The sequence below is a fragment of the Acomys minous genome (genome assembly GCF_964271855.1).
Source record: "Acomys minous genome assembly, chromosome: 3".
Classification (NCBI taxonomy): Eukaryota; Metazoa; Chordata; class Mammalia; order Rodentia; family Muridae; genus Acomys; species Acomys minous.
In genome coordinates, this window is record NC_140485.1 from 107,957,905 (window position 1) to 107,979,979 (window position 22,075).

Consider the following 22,075-nt stretch of genomic DNA (forward strand, 5'->3'; position numbering starts at 1 on the left):
GGAATATTTTAGTAAGAAAAGGCATTCTGTATAACAGTGTAAAACAGAAACATATGATTATGATCATGATGAGCCGCATGGTTTAAAGGGCTGAACAGAGAAGGGATCCAGCCACAGTGAGATGAGAGGTTGTTTAATCTTCACTTCTAAAACCATTTTGGTTTTAAGTCGGTGAGTGTACTTAAATATAACCATCACGAGATGAACATGATATGTTTATGAGTTGTTCGGTCCCTTCTTAAAATTGCAGGAGCTTGCTGGGCATTGGTGGTGCATGCCTTTAAACCCAGCACTTCAGAGGCAGAGGCAGGTAGACGTCCATGAGTTCGAGGCTAGCCTCGTCTATAAGAAGAATTCCAGGACAGCTAGGGATACACAGAGAAACCCTGTCCCCAAATCGAAAATGAACTCAGTATGTTTCCCCTTTATAGAAAACGTTGTCTCCTTTTTTTTTGTTTGAGGCAAAGACTGGGACTTTTGAATGAAATGACTAATGATAATTTTTATATAATTAAATAGCTCTTTATTTTGTGCACAAAGGAACATGAACATGCCTACAGAAATATTCAACTGTTTTATACATGTATAAATGAGGGGTAAGGAAATGGGATAACACTATGTACTGAAAGGAATTCAGCAAGAGGAAGAGTTCATGCAAAGTTATGTTGAGTTCCCTTGACCTAGTGAGTCTTCACAACATAAAGAAACTCGGGTAACAGTCCACACTGGGTCATATAGCTCAAGCCATATTTGTACAGACTTGAAAAGATCTACGCTCACAGTGAAGTTCTCCTACTAGTAAGCCTCCTTGGTTGTTGCATCAGTCTCTGCAGGGCCCCCTGGGCCCAAATTTACTGGCTCTGTTTTGCCCCTCCTGGTCCTTCTATGCCTCCAACTCTTCTGTGAGACTCCCCGTTCTCTGCCCTCAAAGTGTGGCTGTGAGTCTCAGCATCTGTTTAGTCACCTGCTGGGTGCAATCCTTCAGAGGTCATCTGTTTAAATCATATTAAAATATGATTTTTAGATAGTAAAAAATTAAAAACATAACTTTAAGAACCAGGCAAGGGCACTGGAGAGTTAGCTAAGATTGAAGGCCAACTTCTGGCATATCCGCAGGTGTCTCTTCCTCTAAGGCAATGATTGGGATGGCTCTCTTGTTAACTCCCTTCACTATTAGTGCAATAGAAATTAGAAGTGAGTAGTTACTGAGCACACTTGCCACATTGACCCATTTAGAAAAGTGAATCCACTGAGAGGTCCTTTTCATGAGGAAAACACACAAAATAACTTTTGTTACATTTGAATTATGATTATCTGGTCCTATATGACTGTAAGAAAAAAGAAGTGTCCTAATTTATGTATAGTTTTACATATCAATATGGGATGGAATATGGAAGCATACAGGAATGGGGAGGAGTCACATGCACTAGGCAAAGCCAAATTAAAAAAAAAAAAAACAAAACTCCAAAACCCCAAAACCAAACCGACCAACCAAACAAATAAAAAAACAAAACAAAACCGAAGAAACCAAATTAACCAATCACTTACCCATTCTGACCAACATAGAAAAAAACTCAAAGGAAATTATGTTTGGTTGGTTGTTTGATTTTTGTTTTTTAAGACAGGGTTTCTTTGCGCAGCTTTGGCTGTCCTGGAACTCACTATGTAGACTAGGCTGGCCTCAAACTCAGAGATCAGTCTGCCTCTGGCTCCTAAGGGCTGGGATTCAAGGCATGCACCACTACCACGTAGCTCATGAAGGAAATTTTAAAATGAAAACTAGCTATAAATGCTCTTTTTAAAGAAAAAAACCCCACTAAATTCAAAAAGGCCAGAAATAGTTTATTGATGTAAAGATACAAACAGAAGACAGTTTAGATAATATTTTCAAATTATAATCAACATTGAAATTTTAGACAAACTTTAATAATTATTGTTAATGTTAATTATACTATAATTGGCTTTTCCAATTCACACCTAAATTTACAAAGACATCTGTTATATCTTTTACAATTTGTTTCATAAAGAAAATAGATGATATTTAAATGTCTATGGAGATAAAATTTGTGTGATCTCCAAACATTTCAGAAAATGTTATCAAACATATCCATATTAAGACACTTTATCAGTCTCCAGAATAAATCTGAAGCACTGAGCTGGTTTTTTTTTTCACGGTTCTTTGACACATAGTGATACAGACCCAGTCCATATTAGTAAAATTTTCAATGTCATTTACTGTGCCAGGTCAGTACTAAGTACAATCTTTTGCTGTGCTTTCTCACACAGTCTAGTGCCTGACACAGAGCAGGAAGATTCAGTGAGTATACACAGTCATTGAATAATAATAGTGTAGTGGATAACAGTCCTGGTGTATGAAAACAACCCTCTCTTCTGCTCACTGTCCCATTACTCAGGAAAGTGCCTGGGTAAACCCGCAGCAAATCAGAGGACTTTATCCATTGCTCTGCTTGCAAGTCTGAATTGCTGAATGAATGGGCTTTACAAGATGGCCCAATTCGCTCTGGTTTCTGAAGTGATGTACTCCCTTCCCCTCCAAATGGCTCCATTAATTCAATTCGTTGTCATGTTGGCTTTTGAGGTGTGAACTACATCTGTCAGCATCTGATCGAAATTAAGTTGCTTACAAAAGTCACTGATGTTCCATCATGAATGCTGAGTAAATGGTCCACACCCTACCTGAATATTCATAGATCTGACCCACATCTTGGATATCAAGAACTGTAGGTGGCCTCAGTACTTGAAAACCAGTCACACAGCTGGCCCATGCCCTGTGGAGCTCAGCCAGGGTGAGCTGCTGATAGTGGCAGAAACGGTAATTCAAGTCATTTCCTGAGCTAGTTCGTTATAAGTTCAGCTGCAACTGGAAACATGAAGAAGAATTACAGACATGTTGTCTAGAGTTGATAAGAATAGTTGGTGTAAAATGAGTGTTTGTATCACCAAGAAGATGAACACTCTCAACAGTTATTTTCAGTGAGTTAAAAACTGCCATTCATTTACCTGGCATTAATGTCCAATTAGGCAAAAGAAAGTGACGACATCTCATGAGCACATCTAGGCTCAAAGGTCTCACTTAAACTTTCACGGCATTCATATTGTTTCCATTTGAAAAAGAAAACATTTAACTTCACAGAAAGAATGTATTGAGAAATAAAACTATGCTCGCATTGGTCATCAACGTTTATCAGTTGATCTAAACATTCACCCAGGTGATGTTTTCACTGGGGTACAATCTGGAGAAATATGTAAATTTCACATCTGATTCGCTTGCGTATTAAACAAATGACTTACCAGATGTCCTTAGCTACAAGTAAATGTCCACAGGAAAGACTGTCTTTATTATAGCTCAAGACAACCTCAAAGACAAGATGCATCAAGCACTTGTTTTCGTCATGTCCTGTCTGTCAGATATTCTCAGCTTTAAGAATGTGGCAAGGGACATGCAGCACTCTGGTGTAAGACGTACCTACTGCAAAGCCTTGCCACAGCTGAACTAGAGACAGACTTGGATGTAATGATGTACACAGGTCTTCAGGTAAACCGAGTTTACCCACACAATGCAGAAGAGTAACTTTTATATATGTTCCTGTACCATTTAAAATTAGAGCACTGTCTATATTACCAGTTTAAAAATTATCTACCCAAAGCCACAAATTTCATTTTCTAATTGTGCCAATTACATTGAAAAGATCAATATGAAGTAAACTTTAATGAGCACACAACCTCACAAGGAATAGAAACACTAAATGTAAGTACCCCTCCCACAACAACAGACACACAGATGGATTCTCAAGCATTAGACCCTCTAACACATTTGCTTATTAGTCAGCTCCTTTTGTCCACGCCATCTTCTTATGCCAGGCAGAAGACTAGAATGCTTACAAAGAAATCTCAGTGTTGGATAGTTTCAATTGCCTGTACCACTGTGGACAAAAGGGAAGATTCCATTTCTACCATGTTAAAGCAATTGTCAGGGTCATGCATGTGTGACTATTGTCCTTGCTGCTTCTGTCCTGGAGAGTTTGGTTTGCCAGAGTTCTCTCCAGGGCGTTGGGCAGGAGTGACAGGAAACTGGAATCCATAGCCATTGTACCCATCCAAGTAGACACACTGGAAGAAACTGATGGGGCCTAAGGAAGAGAGCGTGATATTTATTACAGAGAAATAAGACTTGTGCATCAACATGTAGTCCCTGACTTCAGTCAGAGAGCCTCCCTAGCTACTGGGGTGAACTAAACTTCATTATGCCTTGACGTCTTTATACATAAAATTAGGACAATATGACTCATGATGAGAATATTGGAAAAAAGAAATGACCCATCATAGTGTGTGTGTGTGTGTGTGTATGTGTGTGTGTGTGTGTGTATGTGTGTATGAATATGTGTGTATTTATATCTGTGTGTGAGTGTGTGTGTTTGTGTCTGTATGTGTGTGTATGTATTTGTGTCTGTGTGTGAGTGTGTATGTCTGTGTGTGTTTGTGTGTGTGTGTGTGTGTGTGTGTGTGTTAATGTCCTAGTATGTCTGTGAATCCTAATGGAGTGAGTTCTTCCGTCTCTCTTTATTCTGGAGGTATGAGCTATACTGAGGCAGCTGGCTTTCATGCAATGCCCTAAGACAGAGACTTCAAGGATAGAAAAACACAGGAAAGTGAAATGAATATGGCACAGGGCCAGGGAGGTGACTCAGTGGGTCAAGGTGCTCACTGTCAATCTTGACTTCCTAGATTCAAGCTCCAGGTGCCACATAATGAAAGAATGGAATCAACTCCCAATACAGTGTCTTCTGAAACCCACACACTGTGTTACCTATTCCACATCTCCACCTAAATGAATAAATTTAATTGTTTTAAAGGAGTGGGATGCCAAATATCCTGTGAAACATTTGGTAGAATCTGAGCTTTCAACACTAAACCTGGCCTCCCTTTAAGAGAGATCAAACACCTTTCCTATAATCAAAGACACCATATCTCCACTATTCTATACCCTATCCATGTATGTTATTGCAAAAAAAAAAATCCAGACATTTTGCAGAAGGCCAGGAAAGAAAATACCAACTGAAAGGAGTGATGTGCATGAGATAGGAAAGATGGCCAAGTTTGTATGAATGAAGTGAATTGGAGGAAGGAAGATAGAAGAAGCATTAATACTTTGTAGGCTGGACTTTGAAATTTTTTATTGCCTCCTATGTTTTAAGATTATAGGCATTAGTCACATTACAGATATCTTCTGATTCCAGTGATTACAGGTTGCTTAGTCTCAGTAACTGGGTTTCTCAGAACTAACTGCTTTCTATTTTTTTCTACCTTGGTAGCACAAATCCCTTTCCCCCAATGCCGTGGAAGATGTAGCAGTTGGCGTGCATGAGATGGAAGTAGCAGAAAGGCAGCTACAGTCAGAAATAACAGCACGGATGCTAAAATTCAAGAACCTCTTCACGATAGGCCCATTGCATTTGACCTTAGCAAATGCAGGCACTGTTGTGGCATATGCATCAAATTCAAGTTGAAAGAGCAATTAATTAAAAAAAAAAAGAATCCCTCGCTCTAAAAATGTTAGAACCTACATTAAACACTCATGAAGACTAGAATGCAAAACCTGTTAAGATGAAAATGTGAAATAATGTTTTGATGTAATGAATTCTATGAGTGGGAACTGTTACTGATAAATATTTAGCAATACTTAATTTATTTATTTTTATTTAAATTTTAATTCTTTGTGGAAAGATTTTTCTGTTTTGGCAATGGCTAGCCTGGGTTACTTACTGTTATGACCCAAACTGGTCTTGAGCTCAGGGTGATTATCATGCCTTAATACCTGGAGTGACAGTAGTAGAAGCATGCGTCACCATGCCCTTAGACTTTTCATTACATTTCTTTTTATTTTGAGAGAATTTTAGATTCACATGCAATTATAAGAAACAATGCAGTGATATTCCATGCTTTTTTCACGCAATTTCTCACACTGACAAGAAAAAGTAGACAGGAAATTAGTGTTGACACAATCTAACTATTGAAATATTTTCAATGCTTATTTATGAAATAAGAGATTTCAACTATTGATGTAATTTAGTTTAAATTATTAACAATAGTTTATCAATTGGGAGAGTGTGGCAGCTTGCATCCTAATTGGTTTTTTTTTCATGGATTTTTTGCATTGATTTCTGAAATTATTACATCAAGCCTGCTTATACTCCTGTTTTTCTCACAGCCTGATGGTATGAAGCATTCCAGTGACCCACTTTTATGTGTTGCAGTCATGTCGGTATTGTTGGCAACACACACAGTGTAGTAGGTATCCAAATGTCTTCATTAGTACACTGCTTCAACAGCTTCCTTCACAAGCTCTGCAGGAAACCTTGCAAATCCTACAGGAATTGTTTTCTCTGATAAACGTTTGGGTTTTTAAAATTTTTTTAAATTTTATTTTTTGTCTTAGTTTTATTTTATTCACTTTACATCCTGATTGTAGCCCCCTCCCTTGTCACCTTCCAGTGCCACCCTTCCTGTCATCCCCTCTCCCTCTCTCCCCTGGTCCTTCAAAAGGAGAAGCCCTCCTCCCCTACCATCTGACCTTAGCCTATCAAGTCTCATCTGCACTGGCTGTAGCCTCTTCCTCTGTGGCCTGGAAAGTGATCAGTGAGTGAGAGGGAGCCCCCCTCGCCATATATGGGACCCACAAAGAGACTGTGCTACCTTTCTACTACATTTGAGCAGAGGGTCTAGGTCCACAGCATGCGGGTCTTTGGTTGTTTCATCAGTCTCTGTAGCACCCTCCTTCCCCAGGCCAGATTTGTTGGCTTCATTGGCTTCATTGTTCCCTTGTGGATCTCCTGTCCCCTCCAGGTGCTGCTATCCCTCTACTCTTCCATAAGGCTCCCTGAGCTCCTCCCTGAAGTTTGGCTGTGAGTCTCAGCAGTATTATGTGTGATGACCTTTTGAGTCTATTTTAAAAATTGTTTGCTCTGTCTGGTGATGGTTTTAGTGTGTGTGTGTGTGTGTGTGTGTGTGTGTGTGTGTGTGTGTGTGGTGTATTTGTGTGTGTGTGTGTGTGTGTGTGTGTGTGTGTGTGTGTGTGTGGTGTATTTGTGTGTGTGTGTGTGTGTGTGTGTGTGTGTGTGTGTGTTGCTTAACTATCTGAACAAAAATGTCTGACATGGAAGCATTGGATAGCACTGAGCTGTAGAACTCCATGTGACTGCTGATTATGTTCTAAAGTCAAAGGTTCCAGAAACCGTTAAAAGCTTGCCAGGTGTCCAGGAACGCCAAGAGGGACCTTTCAATTTTGGGAGTGAATGTCCAAGTAACTGAGCCGCTAAAAACCTATCTCTACAGTTTTTTTGAACTTTATTTAAAAAAATTTCGGCACCTTGCTTCTACTGAACTTTTTTTTTTTTTTACAGCAGGGAGTAACAGACATTTAAGTAATATTCAGCTAGAGAACCCAGGATCAAGACTGCAGAAAGGCTTGCGGTAAATGTCATTTCATTCATTACTTGTAGTTATTTCAACCCTGTGCCTCTCGCCCGACACGAAAACGACAAGCTTCGTTTTGAAATATCAATGGCCATCTTTAAGGTCGTTCACCAGGCCAGCGCTGAAAAACCATTTCCTCCTAATACTGTTCTTGGGAGCCTCTAAAGTTTAAATTTCTGAGTAGTATCTTTATTATTGGAGGAGCTCATTGTTTTTTAAATTTTATTATAAACTTACTTTTTTGCTTCTTTGGTGAAGCTACATCATCAGTTACTTCTAGAGAGAAAAATTTAAAAGGTAAGTATTATTACACGCAGAGATCTATAACATGCACTTAGCCCCTGGCCTTTTATACATGAGCACAATATTTCAGTGACAGAGAACACACTTTCATTATAAAAATAAGGACCAGTTGGGCCCGGTGGCACACGCCTTTAACAGAGGCAGATGGACTGCTTTGAGTTCAAAGCCGACATAGTCTACAAATCTAGTCCAGTGAGCCAACACTACGCAGAGAATCCCTGTCTCAAAAAAACTAAAAAAAAAAAAAAAAAAAAAAAAAAAAAAAAAAAAGATAAAAACATGCTCTTGGCAGTTGTACAAACAAGCATCTGGATTTAGTCTATCCTACATTGTTGTAAATAGTGTTGTGATTATTATGGAAGTACAGGTATCATTTTGATTAATTTTGTTTTGTTGTTTTTTAAATCACATTTGATAAATGCTTTAAATATTGGTTACAAAACCTAAGCTCATGTACAAAATTAGGAACACATTTACTTGCATCTTTTGAAAGAACAGTTTAGCCTTTTTTAAACTGAGTTTTTTAAATAAATAAAAACAATGCAATTTTAAAACACTGTTTTGAAAACTTAAAAGTGCAGCAATACACTCAGTTTACTTTATCTACAATAAAGTGATTCCACTGCAAAACAGGCAAAGTCACAGCAAACTGAGTGAAGCAGACGCTGGTGAGGCTGCATTGCTTGATGTAACTATGACTTAAAGGTTAGTCTGCACTTAAGACGTGAGAGGAAATAGGAAACATCGCAGCGTCTAGTAGAATCTCAGTGTGTGCAAATCTTAAACAGTAACTGTCAGTCATGTAGGGAGAGTCCAGAAGAAACTAAACTGGAAGCGACGCAATTCACAATATCAACAAGATTTGCACTTTAAGGGTTCCATCAAAGTCTGTGACCGTCATTCATTCTGACTTTGTTCTTTCTAATTTTAGTATTATTTTGAAATAATGATTTATCTCCTTTGAACATATATTTAGTAGTGTAACTTACAGAAGATGTAAAAGGTCTATTTTTAGTTTTAAAAGGAAGCTCTGTGTTGTTAAATGGCCGAATCAACTGTCCTTCTCACCAACAATATATGCATTTTCCAGTAGCACATCTTTATACAAGCTTAAGTCCAATTTTTTATCTTGGAAGCATGGGTGTACACTTATCTTGCTGTGTCTTTTTACTCAGGTAATGCTGTTCACATTTTTAATGAAGTTTGGAAACAATTACAGAACTTAGACTTCATAACAAAAAGAACATTGGGCAACTCTTACTATCTACAGAGCATACTAGAAGGGGAACAGAAAACGCCTGTACTGTAGCAGTTCTGAAGTCAGAAGCTAGGAGCCCATCAGCAAACAACACCAATAGAAACTGACCAAGCTAGTTACAACTCCTACTTTCCAGTAGGAATTAAGCCTTTAGGATTAAACCTATGGAAGTAGCAAGTTTTTTTGAGTGTATGCACTGGTTGGTATGGGTGTGTGTTTCCAGGTCCTATCCTCACTTTCTTACTTCCCCATTTTCTTCCTTTATGAGAGGGCTTTTACGATATGTGACTTTTTCTTATGTAAGAGCAATTTTTGATGAAATCATAGGTTTGTCATCAATGAAGTGATCATTTTGTTTTCATTAAACATGATAATTTTAAAGAATGTTTTTGCACATTATAAAGTAAATACACCTGTTAATTATTTGTAAATAATGTCCACTGAGCTCTGCTTCAAAATACAAGGAGAGGAAGTTTATAAATAACAGAATTATTAAAAAATAAATCTTGGACATAAATAGTGCCTAGAAATTCTGGTAACTATACTGAGATCAAGAGCATTAAATTAAAACAAATAAACAACAAAAAGCGAAACATTGTATCCTTGAGAGAATGTGTAAATGAGCAAAAGGTAAGAATGTCACCTTTATCTTTCTTTGAAGCTGGTATATCTTTGGATTCTTCTAGAGAGAACAAAAATGAAAAGTAAATCATTGTCTAAATGCTTTTTGTTTTCCCAAAGGGAAAATACTTTACTATTTTTTTTATGAGTTACAGGTCTCTATCTTAAATGAAGCTTCTAGTTCAAGCATCCTGACTTGAAAGTGGGTGTAGCTGTGCTCATTTCTATATGCTTTTGCATTCACTATGTTTCAGTTACTTTCCTATGGACAACCAGTATGAAGAAATTAAGTTAAAATTACATAAAAATAAAAATTTACAAAACATCATCAAAAAAAAAAAAAGAAAGAAAGAAAGAAAGAAAGAAAGTGGGTATAGAGTGGCCAGCAGTGAGTGGTCCCAAAAGTGGATGCACAATACAAAGAACACATCACTTCAAAATGTTTTTAACCAACTATGCAAGTAATTCAGAGAAATAAAGAACAGCTTATAAAATGAGATAAAATATTTTCAAATTACACATCTCATGGAAGATTATGAAATATTTAAGTAAGCCATATAGCTGGAGGAAAAATATAAGCTCAATTTAAAATATCCATAACATTTATGAGTGTGGTAAACATTAACAAAATAATCTCAACTGATTTCAAGCAGATGAATTTTGAAAATCATTATAGGACATCAAATCACATGTCAAAATGACCATTATCAAAAAAACGTCTTTTACTCTTTTTGGTTGGAAACTGAATGGGTTACTCACCAGAGGAAAAATTGTGGAGTTTAAAAAAACCTGAAAGTTATGTTTCATATAATATTCAGCAACTCTACACATGAGTACATGTTCAGAACATATCTGGCTCATGATAAGACTTCTCAGTGGATAAAGTGCTTGCAAGGATGCGAGCTCACGACTAGGTGGCCAGCGTAAACGTAGCATGTGGGCTGCGAGTCCATAATCTCAGCCCTGGGCAGGGGGAAGCAAGAAGATCCTGGAGCTCACTGACAGCTAGTCTTCCCAGATCAATGAGCACCAGGGTCAGTAAAAGATTCTGCTCAAAAGCCAAGGTGAAGAGCTATGCAGGAAACACCTGATGTAGACATGTACCTTCAACAGATATGTGCATGCACCTGCAAGAACCTATACATGTCCATGCATGTACAAAAACACATATAAAGCCATACATCACACACACACACACACACACACACACACACACACACACACACATACACACACACACACACACGGTTCTCTAAGACAACAAATTTAAATTTCTTCCAATAGAAGTTAGCTGAGTCAGTTAATATGTTAAATACCTTAATCATAATAGTTATATATGGATGGATATATATTAAACTTTCACATATAGATTTAAAATGCACAATTTTATTTAACAAATATGCTTTAATGAAACTTGAGTAAAAAGACATTAAATTTGAACTGAACCTCAAAGGCCTAAACAGTAACTATGCTATGCTATGAAAATCAATTGCTTTTAAATACATTATTATTTCCAGGCACATATGGAATCTTGTGGAAGTTACTTTAAGTCAGAGACAACACATATGCTTGATCACCTTTTGATTATCATTTCAACCTTTTAGTGCTTGTAATTGTTTTATTTACTCAGCTTGCTTACCACATTTCACATTTCCACTAATATATGGAAAAGGGGATAAGATAGGTGAATATTGAAGTTTCTCTAATAGAAAGAGGTGTGACTTTCAAGGAGAAACAGTTGTGTGTGTGTGTGTGTGTGTGTGTGTGTGTGTGTGTGTGCGTGTGCATGCACGTGCATGTGCATGCACACGCACGCGTGTGGGCCTGTTTTCCAGGTTTCATAAATGACTTTATTCTTAAGAACGATTCTTGATTAAGAGATTTTTTTCACTTTGGTGACGTTATCTTTATACATGATAGTTAAAAAATATTTCTGCAGCCTGCACAAACCCTTGCACCAACCAAGGTCAATGCATGCAGTAGTCCTGGACCCCTCTTCAGATATAGCCAATGGACAGCTCATTCCCCATGGTTTGGGGAGAGTGGAAACTGCCTTTGACATGAACGCTAGTGCCCTGATTTGATCTCCAGTGGCACACAGAGGAAGGGGAAGCCGGCTATCTAGAAGAGACCTGATAGGCTCTGGTCATTTGTTGGGGGAGGAGGTCCCCTTCTGTCAGAGGTTAGAGGGAATGTGGGAATGGGAAGATAAGAGCAAGGGGGAAAATTGGGATATAATCTGATTAAATTGTAATAAATTTAAAAAGAAAAATGCATAAACAAAGGAAAAATGTTTCTTCAGATTTGTCAATAAATGCATCTAATAATTACTTTTAAATAATGCCTAGCAAGTTTTTCAATATGCAAAGAGATGCATTGTTTATGAAAGAAATCAGTATTAAAACTATTTCTACCACATAAATGTTGCTTAGAAACTTCAATAATTACTGGAGACAATACACTAGAGACAAGAACACTAGACTAAACAAACAAACAACAAAAAGCAAAACATTGGATCTTTGAGAAAAAATGTACAGAGGAGAATTAGGTAAAAAACTCACCTCTATCTTTCTTTGAAGCTGGAACATCTTTGGATTCTTCTAGAGAGAACAAAAATGAAAAGTAAATCTTTGTCTAAATGCTTTTTGTCTTCCCAAAGGGAAAATGTTTACTAAGATTTTTTTAAAATGAGTTTCAGGACTCTAATCCTTTTTAAAATTGTGTATTTTTTATTTCTGCTGACAGCAGTAAATACATAACGATAAGAAATATAAAGTCTGTGCCTCCCTAAGGCAAAGTTTTCTTCCAATATTTATCATTGTATCTCTGGGTTTATTTGTTGTCAAAACTAGGTGGCTTTCCTACAAAATGTATTGACCGGAATAAGTATTCCTACCCATTAACCATCATTGCTACAAATTAAACATGGGTAACTAGAACACAGAAAAGTGGGCCAGTGTGGACTTCTACTATTATTTTTAATAGAAGGAAATCAATAAAATAAAATGCAGCATCTAGTTCAAGCATTCTGAATTGAGAAATGGGTGAAGAGGGGACATTACTAAGCTGGTCCAAAAGCAAGGTGCATCATGTGGGGCACATCATGTCAGACTGTCTTAAAGCAACAAAACAAATGATTCAGAGAAATAAAAGACAACTTATGAAATGAGATATATATTTCTCATATATTTGCAAATCACATAACTGATAGAAGATTTATGTATAGCATATAAGTAAGTCTTATGCCTGGAGAAAAATATAGGCCGAATTAAAAGTATCCATAATATACATGATATGGTAATCGGTAACAAAATAGTGTGGTTAATCTCACTAATTTTCATGCAAATGGATTTTTAAAACATCATTATAAGACACCACATCACGTGTCAGAATGACCATTACCAAATAATGTCAATAATATCAAGTTATTAGAAAAAATATGTTTTACTTTTTTGATTGGAAATTAAATTGTATTCTCACCAGAAAAAAGTATGGAGTTTTTAAAACCATGAAAAAGTTATCTTTCATATAATATTCAGCAAATCTACATTTCAGTGCATGTTCAGAACGTATCTGGCTCATGATGAGACTATTCGGTGGATAAAGTGCTTGCAAGGATAACAGCTGAGGGCTAGGTGGCCAGCGTAAACGTAGCATGTGGGCTGCGTGTCTATAATCTCAGCCCTGGGAATGGGGAAGCAAGAAGACCCTGGAGCTCGCTGACAGCTAGTCTTCCCAGATCAATGAGCACCAGGGTCAGTAAAAGATTCTGCCCAAAAACCAAGGTGAAGAGCTATGCAGGAAAACACCTAATGTAGACATGTACTTTCAACAGGTATGTGCATGCACCAGCAAGAACCTACACATGTCTGTGTATGTGCAAACACACATATAAAGCCATACACGTCACATACACACACACACACACACACACACAGAGTCACACTTACACGCATGCTTCTCTAAGACAAGATTGTAACTTTCTTCCTAGAAAAGTTAACTGAGTCAGTTAATATTTTAAGTAGCTTAATCATAATAATTACATCTTGATGCATATATATATTAAACTTTCACAGATACAATTAATATGTACAATTTGCATCTAACAAATATGCCTCAATGAAACTGAAGACAAAAGATATTAAATTTGAACTGAAACTCAATGACATAAAAACTAATTAAGTTAGACTTTGAAAATCAATTGGTGTTTTGTACATTCTGAATTGCAGGCACATTTAGAATCCTGCGGAAGTAACTTTAAATCAGCGACAACACGAATACAATACACTTGAGCAATATTTTGATTTTCATGGCAATGTTTTTGTACTTGTAATTGCTTTATTTATTTTCACTAATAAATAGAGAAAGAGTAAGATAGGTGAATATTGAAATTTCTCTAGTAGAAAACATATGTGACCTTCAAGGAGGAACAATGTGTGTGTGTGTGTGTGTGTGTGTGTGTGTGTGTGTGTGTGTGTGTGTATGTGTGTGTGTGTGTGTGTGTGTGTTTTCCAGGTCTTATGCTCCCTTCCTTACTTCCCTATTTATGTGAGGGATTTTATTATAGGTGACCCCTTTTCTTAAGATAAAATAAGAGATTTGCTATACTTAATGCAGTTATCTTTATACATAATAGTTTTAAAAAAGTATTCACTTTACATCCCCATAGTAGCCCTCTTCCTCCTCTTGTCCAGGTCCCACCCTCCCTGCCTCTTCCCCCCTATGCCCCTCCCTTAGTCCTCAGAGAGGGGGAGCTTCTCTCCCCTGTCAACTGACCCCAGCCTACCATGTCTCATCAGGACTGCCTGCATCCTCTCCCTCTGTGGCCTGGTAAGGCCCCTCGCCAGGGAGAAGTGATCAAAGAGCAGGGAGCAGAGTCCCTGGCAGCTACAGCCTCTGCTCACCTTGTAAGGAACCCCTATCAAGACTGAGCTGCCTATTGGCTACACCTGAGCAGGGGACCTAAGTCCTCTCAATGCAAGGTCTATACATATTTTTTAGAACGTTTCTGCAGATTTGTTAATAATGCCTAGCTAGTTTTTTTTTCAATATAAAAAATCTTGCAAGGAGATGCGTGGTTTATAAAGTATATAAAAGTATTAAAACTATTTCCACCACATAAATGTTGCTTAGAAGCTCCAAAAGAGAATAGGAACTTTAGACTAAAGCAAATAAACAACAAAAAAGCAAAAACATTAGATCTTTGAGAGAAAATGTGCAGAGGAGCAAAAGGTAAGAACCTCACCTCTATCTTTCTTTGAAGCTGGAACATCTTTGGATTCTTCTAGAGAGAACAAAAATGAAAAGTAAATCTTTGTCTAAATGCTTTTTGTTTTCCCAAAAGGAAAAGACTTTACCAAGATTTTTTAAAAAAATGAGTCTCAGGAATCTACTCTTAAATGCAGCATCTAGTTGAAGCATTCTGAATTGACAAATGCATGTGGAGGGGACAGCACTGAGCAGGTCCAGAAGCAAGGAGCATCATGTGGGGCACATCACGTCAGAATGTTTTAAAGCAACAAAACAAAATTTATCCAGAGGAATAAAAAGACAACTTATGTAATGAGGTAAAATGTTTTCAAATCACATAGCTGATAGATTAATGTGTAACATACACAACTAAGTCATATACCTGGAGAAAAATGAGACCAAATAAAAATATCCATAGCATATATGAAAATGGTAAATAGTAACAAAATAATGCGGTTAATACCACTAATTTTCATGCAAATGAATTTTAAAAAATCATTATAAGACACCAATTGCAGGTCAGAAAGCCCATTACAAAATAATGTCAAATAATAACAAATATTTACAGAGAAAGAATTTTTTTACTTTTGTGTTTGAAAATTAAATTTGTTACTCAAAAGAGTAAAATTTTGGAGTTTACAAAACCATGAAAAAGTTATCTTTCATATAATATTCAGCAACCCTATGTATGAGTACATTTTCTGAACATATCTGGCTCCTTGTGTGCTTGAGCTTTTCTGTATAGTACCTGGTGAGACTGTTCAGTGGATAAGTGTTTGCAAGGATGCGAGCTCAGGGCCAGGTGGCCAGAAGAAACATAGCATGTGGGCTGTGTGTCTATAATCTCAGCCCTGGGCATGGGGAAGCAAGAAGATCCTGGAGCTCACTGACAGCTAGTCTTCCCAGATCAATGAACACCAGGGTCAGTAAAAGATTCTGCCCAAAAACCAAGGTGAAGAGCTATGTAAGAAAACTCCAGACAGCAACTTGTAGCTTCAACAGGTATGTGCATGCACCGGCAAGAACCTACACAGGTGCATGTACACGCAAAAACACATATAAAGCCATACAACACTCCCCACATGATTGTAACGTTCTGATTATAAAACTTAGCTGAGTCAATTAATATGTTAAATAGCTTAATTATAGTTATATCTTGCATATAAATTAAACTGTCACATATACACTTAAAATGTATAGTTTGTGTTTAACAAATATGCTTCAATAAAACCAGAGGAAGAAAGACATTAAATTTGAACTGAAACTATAATACATAATTAGTAACTAAGGCATACTAGGAAAATCAATTGGTCTTTTACAGGTTCTGACTTGTAGGCACATGTGGAATCTTGTGGAAGTTATTTTAAGTCAGAGACAACATGAACTCAATATTCTTGAACAATATCTTGATTTTCATCGCAATCTTTCAGTACTTGTAATTGTTTTATTTACTCAGAGTTTGTATACCATATTTTAAATAATAAATGGGAAAAGGGTAAGATAGGTATTTGAAGTTTTCCCTAATAGGAAAGGATTGTGACCTTCAAAGAGAAATGTGTGTGTGTGTGTGTTTGTGTGTGTGTGTGTGTGTGTGTGTGTGTGTGTGTGTGTATGTGCGTGTATGCACATGTGTATATGTTTTCCAGGACCTACCTTCCCTTCCTTTCTTCTAGGTATTCTCCATTACAAGAAGGATTTTACTGTAGGTGACTTTTTTCTTAAGAGAAACTCTTGATAAAATAAGTTATTTGCTTTATTTGATGAAGTTATCTTTATACATGATACTTTAAAAATGTTTCTGCCGATTTGTCAATAAGTACTTAGAAATAGTGCCCAGCTAGTTTTTCAGTATCAGGGAGATGCATAGTTTATAAAAATGAGTATTAAAATATTTCTACCACATTAATACAAGCTCCAATATTTATACCAAGAGACAAGAACATTAGATTAAAACAAACAGAGAAGCAAACAACAAACAACAAAGAGGAACATGTTGCATACTCGAGAGAAAAATGTGTTAAATGAGCAAAAGGTAACAAACTCACCTTTATCTTTCTTTGAAGCTGGTGGCACACTTTTGGATTCCTCTAGAGAGAACAAAAATGAAAAGTAAATCATTGTCTAAACGCTGTTTGTTCTCCAAAAAGGGAAAATACCTTACCAAGATTTTTTTTAAAAAAACTGATTTTTCAGGACAGTAATCCCAAATGCAGCTTCTAGTTCAAGCATTCTGACTTGAGAAATTACTGCAGAGGGGGCAGCACTGAGCAGGTCCAAAAGCAAGGTGAATAGTATGGGACATATCACATCAGAATGTTTCTAAGCAACAAAACAAGTTATTCAGAGAAATAAAAGGACAGTTCATGCAATGAGATGAAATGTTTCCAAACCATTCGGGTATATTGCCAGGAGTTGTATAGCTGAGTCTTGAGGTAGAACTAGTCCCCATTTTCTTAGAAAGAGCCAAATTGATTTAAAAGTGGTTGTACAAGTTTTCACTCCCATCAGCAATGGAAGAGTGTTCCTCTTTCTCCACATCCTCCTCAGCATGTGCTGTCACTTGAGTTTTTGATCTTAGCCATTCTGATTGGTGAAAGATGGAATCTGAAGAGTCCTTTTGATTTGCATTTCCTTGGTAGCTAGGGACAGTGAACATTTCTTCAAGTGCTCCTCAGGCATTTGGTATTCCTTTGTTGAGAATTCTCTGTTTAGTTCTGTACCATATTTTTTTAATTGGGTTATTTTGTTTGCTGTTGTTTAGTGTTTTGAGTTCTTTATATATTTTGTATATTAGCTCTAGGTCAGATGTAGGGTTGGTGAATATATTTTCCCAGCTTGTAGGTTGTGGTTTTGTTCTGTAGATCACAGTGTCCTTTGCTTTACAGAAGGTTTTTAGTTTCATGAGGTCCCATTTTTTTTTATTGTTGATTTTAGACCCTGAGCTGTTGGTGTTCCGTTCAGGAAGTTGTCTCCTATGCCAATGAGCTCAAGGCTCTTCCCAACTTTTTTCTAACAGATGTGGGAAGGACTGTAAGCTTTGACACAGGTGAAAGCAGTCTTGGTGGGCTTTACCCTTGGACAAAGCTTACAGTCCTTCCAGCAAATTCCACCAGATTTAGTGTGTCTGGTTTTATGTTGAGCTCTTTAATCCACTTGGCTTTTAGTTTTGTGTAGGGTGATAAATAATAGTCTATTTGCATTTTTTTTCTACACATAGACATCCAGTCAGACCAGCACCGTTTGTTGAAGACGTTGTCTTTTTTTTCCCCCCTTTGTATGGATTTGGCTTTGTTGTCAAGAAATCAAGTGTCCATAGATGTATGGGTTTATTATTTCTATTTCTGGGTCTTCAATTTCATTCCATTGACCCATCTGTCTGTTTCTGTCAGTACCACGTCATTTTTATTACTGTTATTCTATAGCACAGCTTGAGATCCGGGATGGAGATGCCTCTAGAAGATCTTTTATTCTATAATATTGTCCTAGCTATTCTGGGTTCTTTTTGTTTGATTTTGTTTTCATATGCAGTTGAGAATTGATCTTTCAAGATCTGTAAAGAATTGTGTTGACATTTTGACGGGAATTGCATTGAATCTATAGATTGCTTTTGGTAAGATGGACATTTTTCTATGTTAATTCTATCAATCCATGAGCATGGGAGATCTTTATATCTTCTGATATCTTCTTCAATGTCTTTCTTCAGAGATTTGATGGTTTTCTTTTTTTCATACAAGTCTTTCACTTGCTTGGTTAGAGTTATACCAAGATACTTTATGTTTTTGTGGCTATCATAAAAGGTGTTTTTTCCCTAATTTCTATCTCAGTCTGTTTGTCTTTTGTATAAAGGAAGGCTACTGATTTTTTAAAAATTTATTTTGTATCCAACCATTTGATGAAGGTATTTAGCAGCTGTAGGAGTTCCTTAGTAGAATTCTTGGGATCACTTATGTATACTATGTGAACAGCGATAAAATGACTTCTTCCTTTCCAATTTTATTCCTTTGATCACCTTTAATTATCTTATTGCACTAGCTAGGACTTCAAGTACTATATTGAAGAGATATGGAGAGGAATGGGCAGCCTTGCACTGTCCCCAAGTTCAGTGGAATTGCTTTAAGGTTCTCTCCATTTAGTTTGGTGTTGGCTATAGGCTTGCTGTATATTGCCTTTACTGTGTTTAGTTACATGCCTTGTATCCGGATCTTTCCAAGTCTTTTAACATGAATGCATGTGATATTTTATTGAATGTTTTTTCTGCATCTAAGGAGATGATCACGTGGTTTTTATTTTCAGTTTGTTTATATAATGGATTACATTAATGGATTTCTGTATATTGAACCACCCCTGCATGCTTGGGATGAAGCCTACTTGGTAATAATGAATGATATTTTTGATTTGGATCCTGCTTGTGAGTATTTTATTGAGTATTTTTGCATCAATATTCATAAGAGAAATTGGTCTAAAATTCTCTTCTTTTTTGGGTCTTTGTGTGGCTTAGGTATCAAGAAGACTGTAGTCTCATAGAATGAGATTGGTAATAGTTCTTTTGTTTCTATTTTGTAGAATAGTTTGAAGAGAATTGCTATTAGATCTTCTTTGAAGCTCTGGTAGAATTCTGTGCTGGATCCATTTGGCCCTGATCGTTCTTTCATTGGGAGACTTTTGATGACTGCTTCTATTTCCTTAGGAGATATAGAATATTTAAATTTGTTTATCTGATCTTGATTCAATTTTAATGGTTGATGGTTATCAAGAAAATTATTCATTTCATTTAGAGTTTCAAATTTTATGGCATATAAGCTAGTGATTCTTTTGATTTTTTTGGTGTTTTTCCTTATGTCTCCCTTTTCTTTTCTGATTCTGTTGATTTTAATACTCTGCCTCTGCCTTCTTAAGATGGTAGCCAATATGGGTTGTGGTCTGCACTCAACTTACCTCTGTTGGTTTGCTCTCTGTGTCCCAGATGGGCCAGGCAAGAGAGGAGAGGACAGAGAGAGATCCAAGCCCAAAGCTGCTCGGGTGTCCCACAGTCCTTTTCAGCATGTCAGCTATATGGGTTGTGCCCTGCTCTAAACTCCCCCTTTAGTACTTGTGATAGCTTTATTTACTCAGTTTGAACATCATATTTTAACTAATAAATGGAAAAAAGTTAAGATAGGTGACTATTTGAAGTTTCTCTAATAGGAAAGGAATGTGACTTTCAAAGAGAATCGTGTGTGTATGTGTGTGTGTGTGTGTGTGTGTGTGTGTGTGTTTGTGTGTGTGTGTGTGTGTATGTGTGTTTTCCAGGTCCTGTCCTCCCTTTACTGTAGGTGACTTTTTTATTAAGAGCAACTCTTGAAAAAAATAAGAGATTTGCTCTACTTGATGAAGTTTTCCTTATACATGATATTTTCAAAAGAATGGTTTTTATAGATTTGTCAATAAATGCTTCTAATAATTACTTTAAGATAATTACCAGCTAGTTTTTTCAATATACAGAAAGATTGTAGTTCATAAAAAATAAAAGTGTTAAAATATTTATACCACATAAATGTTGCTTAGAAATGCCAATAGTTATACCAAGAGATCAAGAACATTAGACTAAAACAAACAACAAACGAACAACAAAATGCAAAACACTGCATCCTCAAGAGAAAATGTGTAAATGAGCAGAAGGTAGCAAACTCACCTTTATCTTTCTTTAAAGATGGTACATCTTTGGATTCTTCTAGAGGGAAAAAATAAAAAGTAAATCATTGTCTAAATGATTTTTGTTTTATAAAAGGAAAATAATTTTGTTAAAGTTTTTTTTCTTTAATGAGTTACAGGTCTTTATGCAGTCCTAATGCAGCTTTAGTTCAAGCATTTTGAATTGAGAAATGGATGTAAAAGGGACAACACATCATTAAAAGACATCACATGTCAGAATAAACATTATCAAATAATGTCAAATAATAACAACTATTTAGAGAAAAACAAATACAAGAATTTGGTTTTGAATGCTATGAAACAACATAAAGATTTAGCTGTGGTGGTGCACAGCTACAATCATAGCCTTGGGGATGGGGATGCAGGAGGATGCAGGAGATGCTCACATCTAGTCTTCCCAAATCACTGAGCATCAAGGTCAGTAAGAGACACTGCGTCAAAACCAAGGTGGAGATCTATGACAAGAAAACACCTAAAAGAGTCCTGTAGCCTCAACAAGCATGTGTACACACATGCAAGGACCTTAAAATACACATGTGCACACAAAAACACACATCCACCCACAGATGTACACACTCACAGCTAGCTGAATACATTAATATATTGATTCATTTAATCATCATAATTATATGTTGATGCATAAGTATATTAAAGCTTCACTTTGAACACCTTAAGATACACAATTTGTGTTTACCACTTATACCTCAATGAAACTGGAGAAAAAAGGACACTAAATATGAACTGAAATTCAAAGACACAAACGGTAACTAAGTTATATTATAAAAATCAATTTATCTTTTATACATTATGACTTGCAGAAACATGTGGAATCCTGTGGAAATAATTTTAAGCCGGAGGTAACACTAACAAAATATAGTTGATCATCTTTAATTTTTGGTTTCACTCTTTCAGTACTTGTACCGGCTTTATTTACTCAGCATTTGCATACCATATTGAGTAACAAGTGAAAAATGAGCAATACGGGAGTTTATTTCAAGTTTCTCTAATAGGAAAGAAATGGGCCTTCAAGGAGAAATATGATTATGTAAAAGAACAAAATGGAAAAGAAACAAGATTGCTAGCATTTTTATATAATTTGTAATTAAAGTTTGAATTGATGTGTTTTAAAGTTTCTTTAAATATTGCCTTAGCTCATTTTAATACTGATAGGTAATAATTTACTTAACCTGACTGATCAACATCTGTAAATAAGGGAAGTCTAAAAATGGTGACATGACATTTGAAATAACATAGCACTTATCTTTTTTAAATGATGCCAGAATATTTAGATGAAGAAAAGCATCTTTTAAGAATTTGTATACATTTAAGAATTCTTTTATTAATTTGCATACATATATGAAATTTCTGCACAAAAGTAAAGTGGTACAAGGTCCTCATCCACAGAAATATAAATGAAATTTTCTATGTTATAACACACTACAAAGTAAGACTCTTATT

General features: G+C 36.3%; 1 protein-coding gene across 9 annotated transcripts in view; it reads right to left on the reverse strand.

Moving 5' to 3' along the window:
* Positions 1-1,821: 1,821 nt before the first annotated feature.
* The window catches only part of TRDN (triadin), a 355,846-nt gene continuing 335,592 nt past the window's right edge, over positions 1,822-22,075 (reverse strand). For 4 of the 9 annotated variants that reach the window (XM_084777414.1, XM_084777409.1, XM_084777410.1 and 1 more), the window contains 7 exons: positions 20,598-20,633; positions 16,972-17,013; positions 14,922-14,960; positions 12,238-12,276; positions 9,699-9,737; positions 7,732-7,770; positions 1,822-4,151 (listed from right to left, as the gene is read on the reverse strand). In XM_084777414.1, coding sequence (XP_084633540.1) covers positions 4,012-4,151; positions 7,732-7,770; positions 9,699-9,737; positions 12,238-12,276; positions 14,922-14,960; positions 16,972-17,013; positions 20,598-20,633 — 374 coding nt within the window. In that variant the 3' untranslated portion in view covers positions 1,822-4,011. The remainder of the gene's footprint in view (positions 4,152-7,731; positions 7,771-9,698; positions 9,738-12,237; positions 12,277-14,921; positions 14,961-16,971; positions 17,014-20,597; positions 20,634-22,075) is intronic. The other 5 variants (XM_084777411.1, XM_084777408.1, XM_084777407.1 and 2 more) reach the window with 5 other exon arrangements.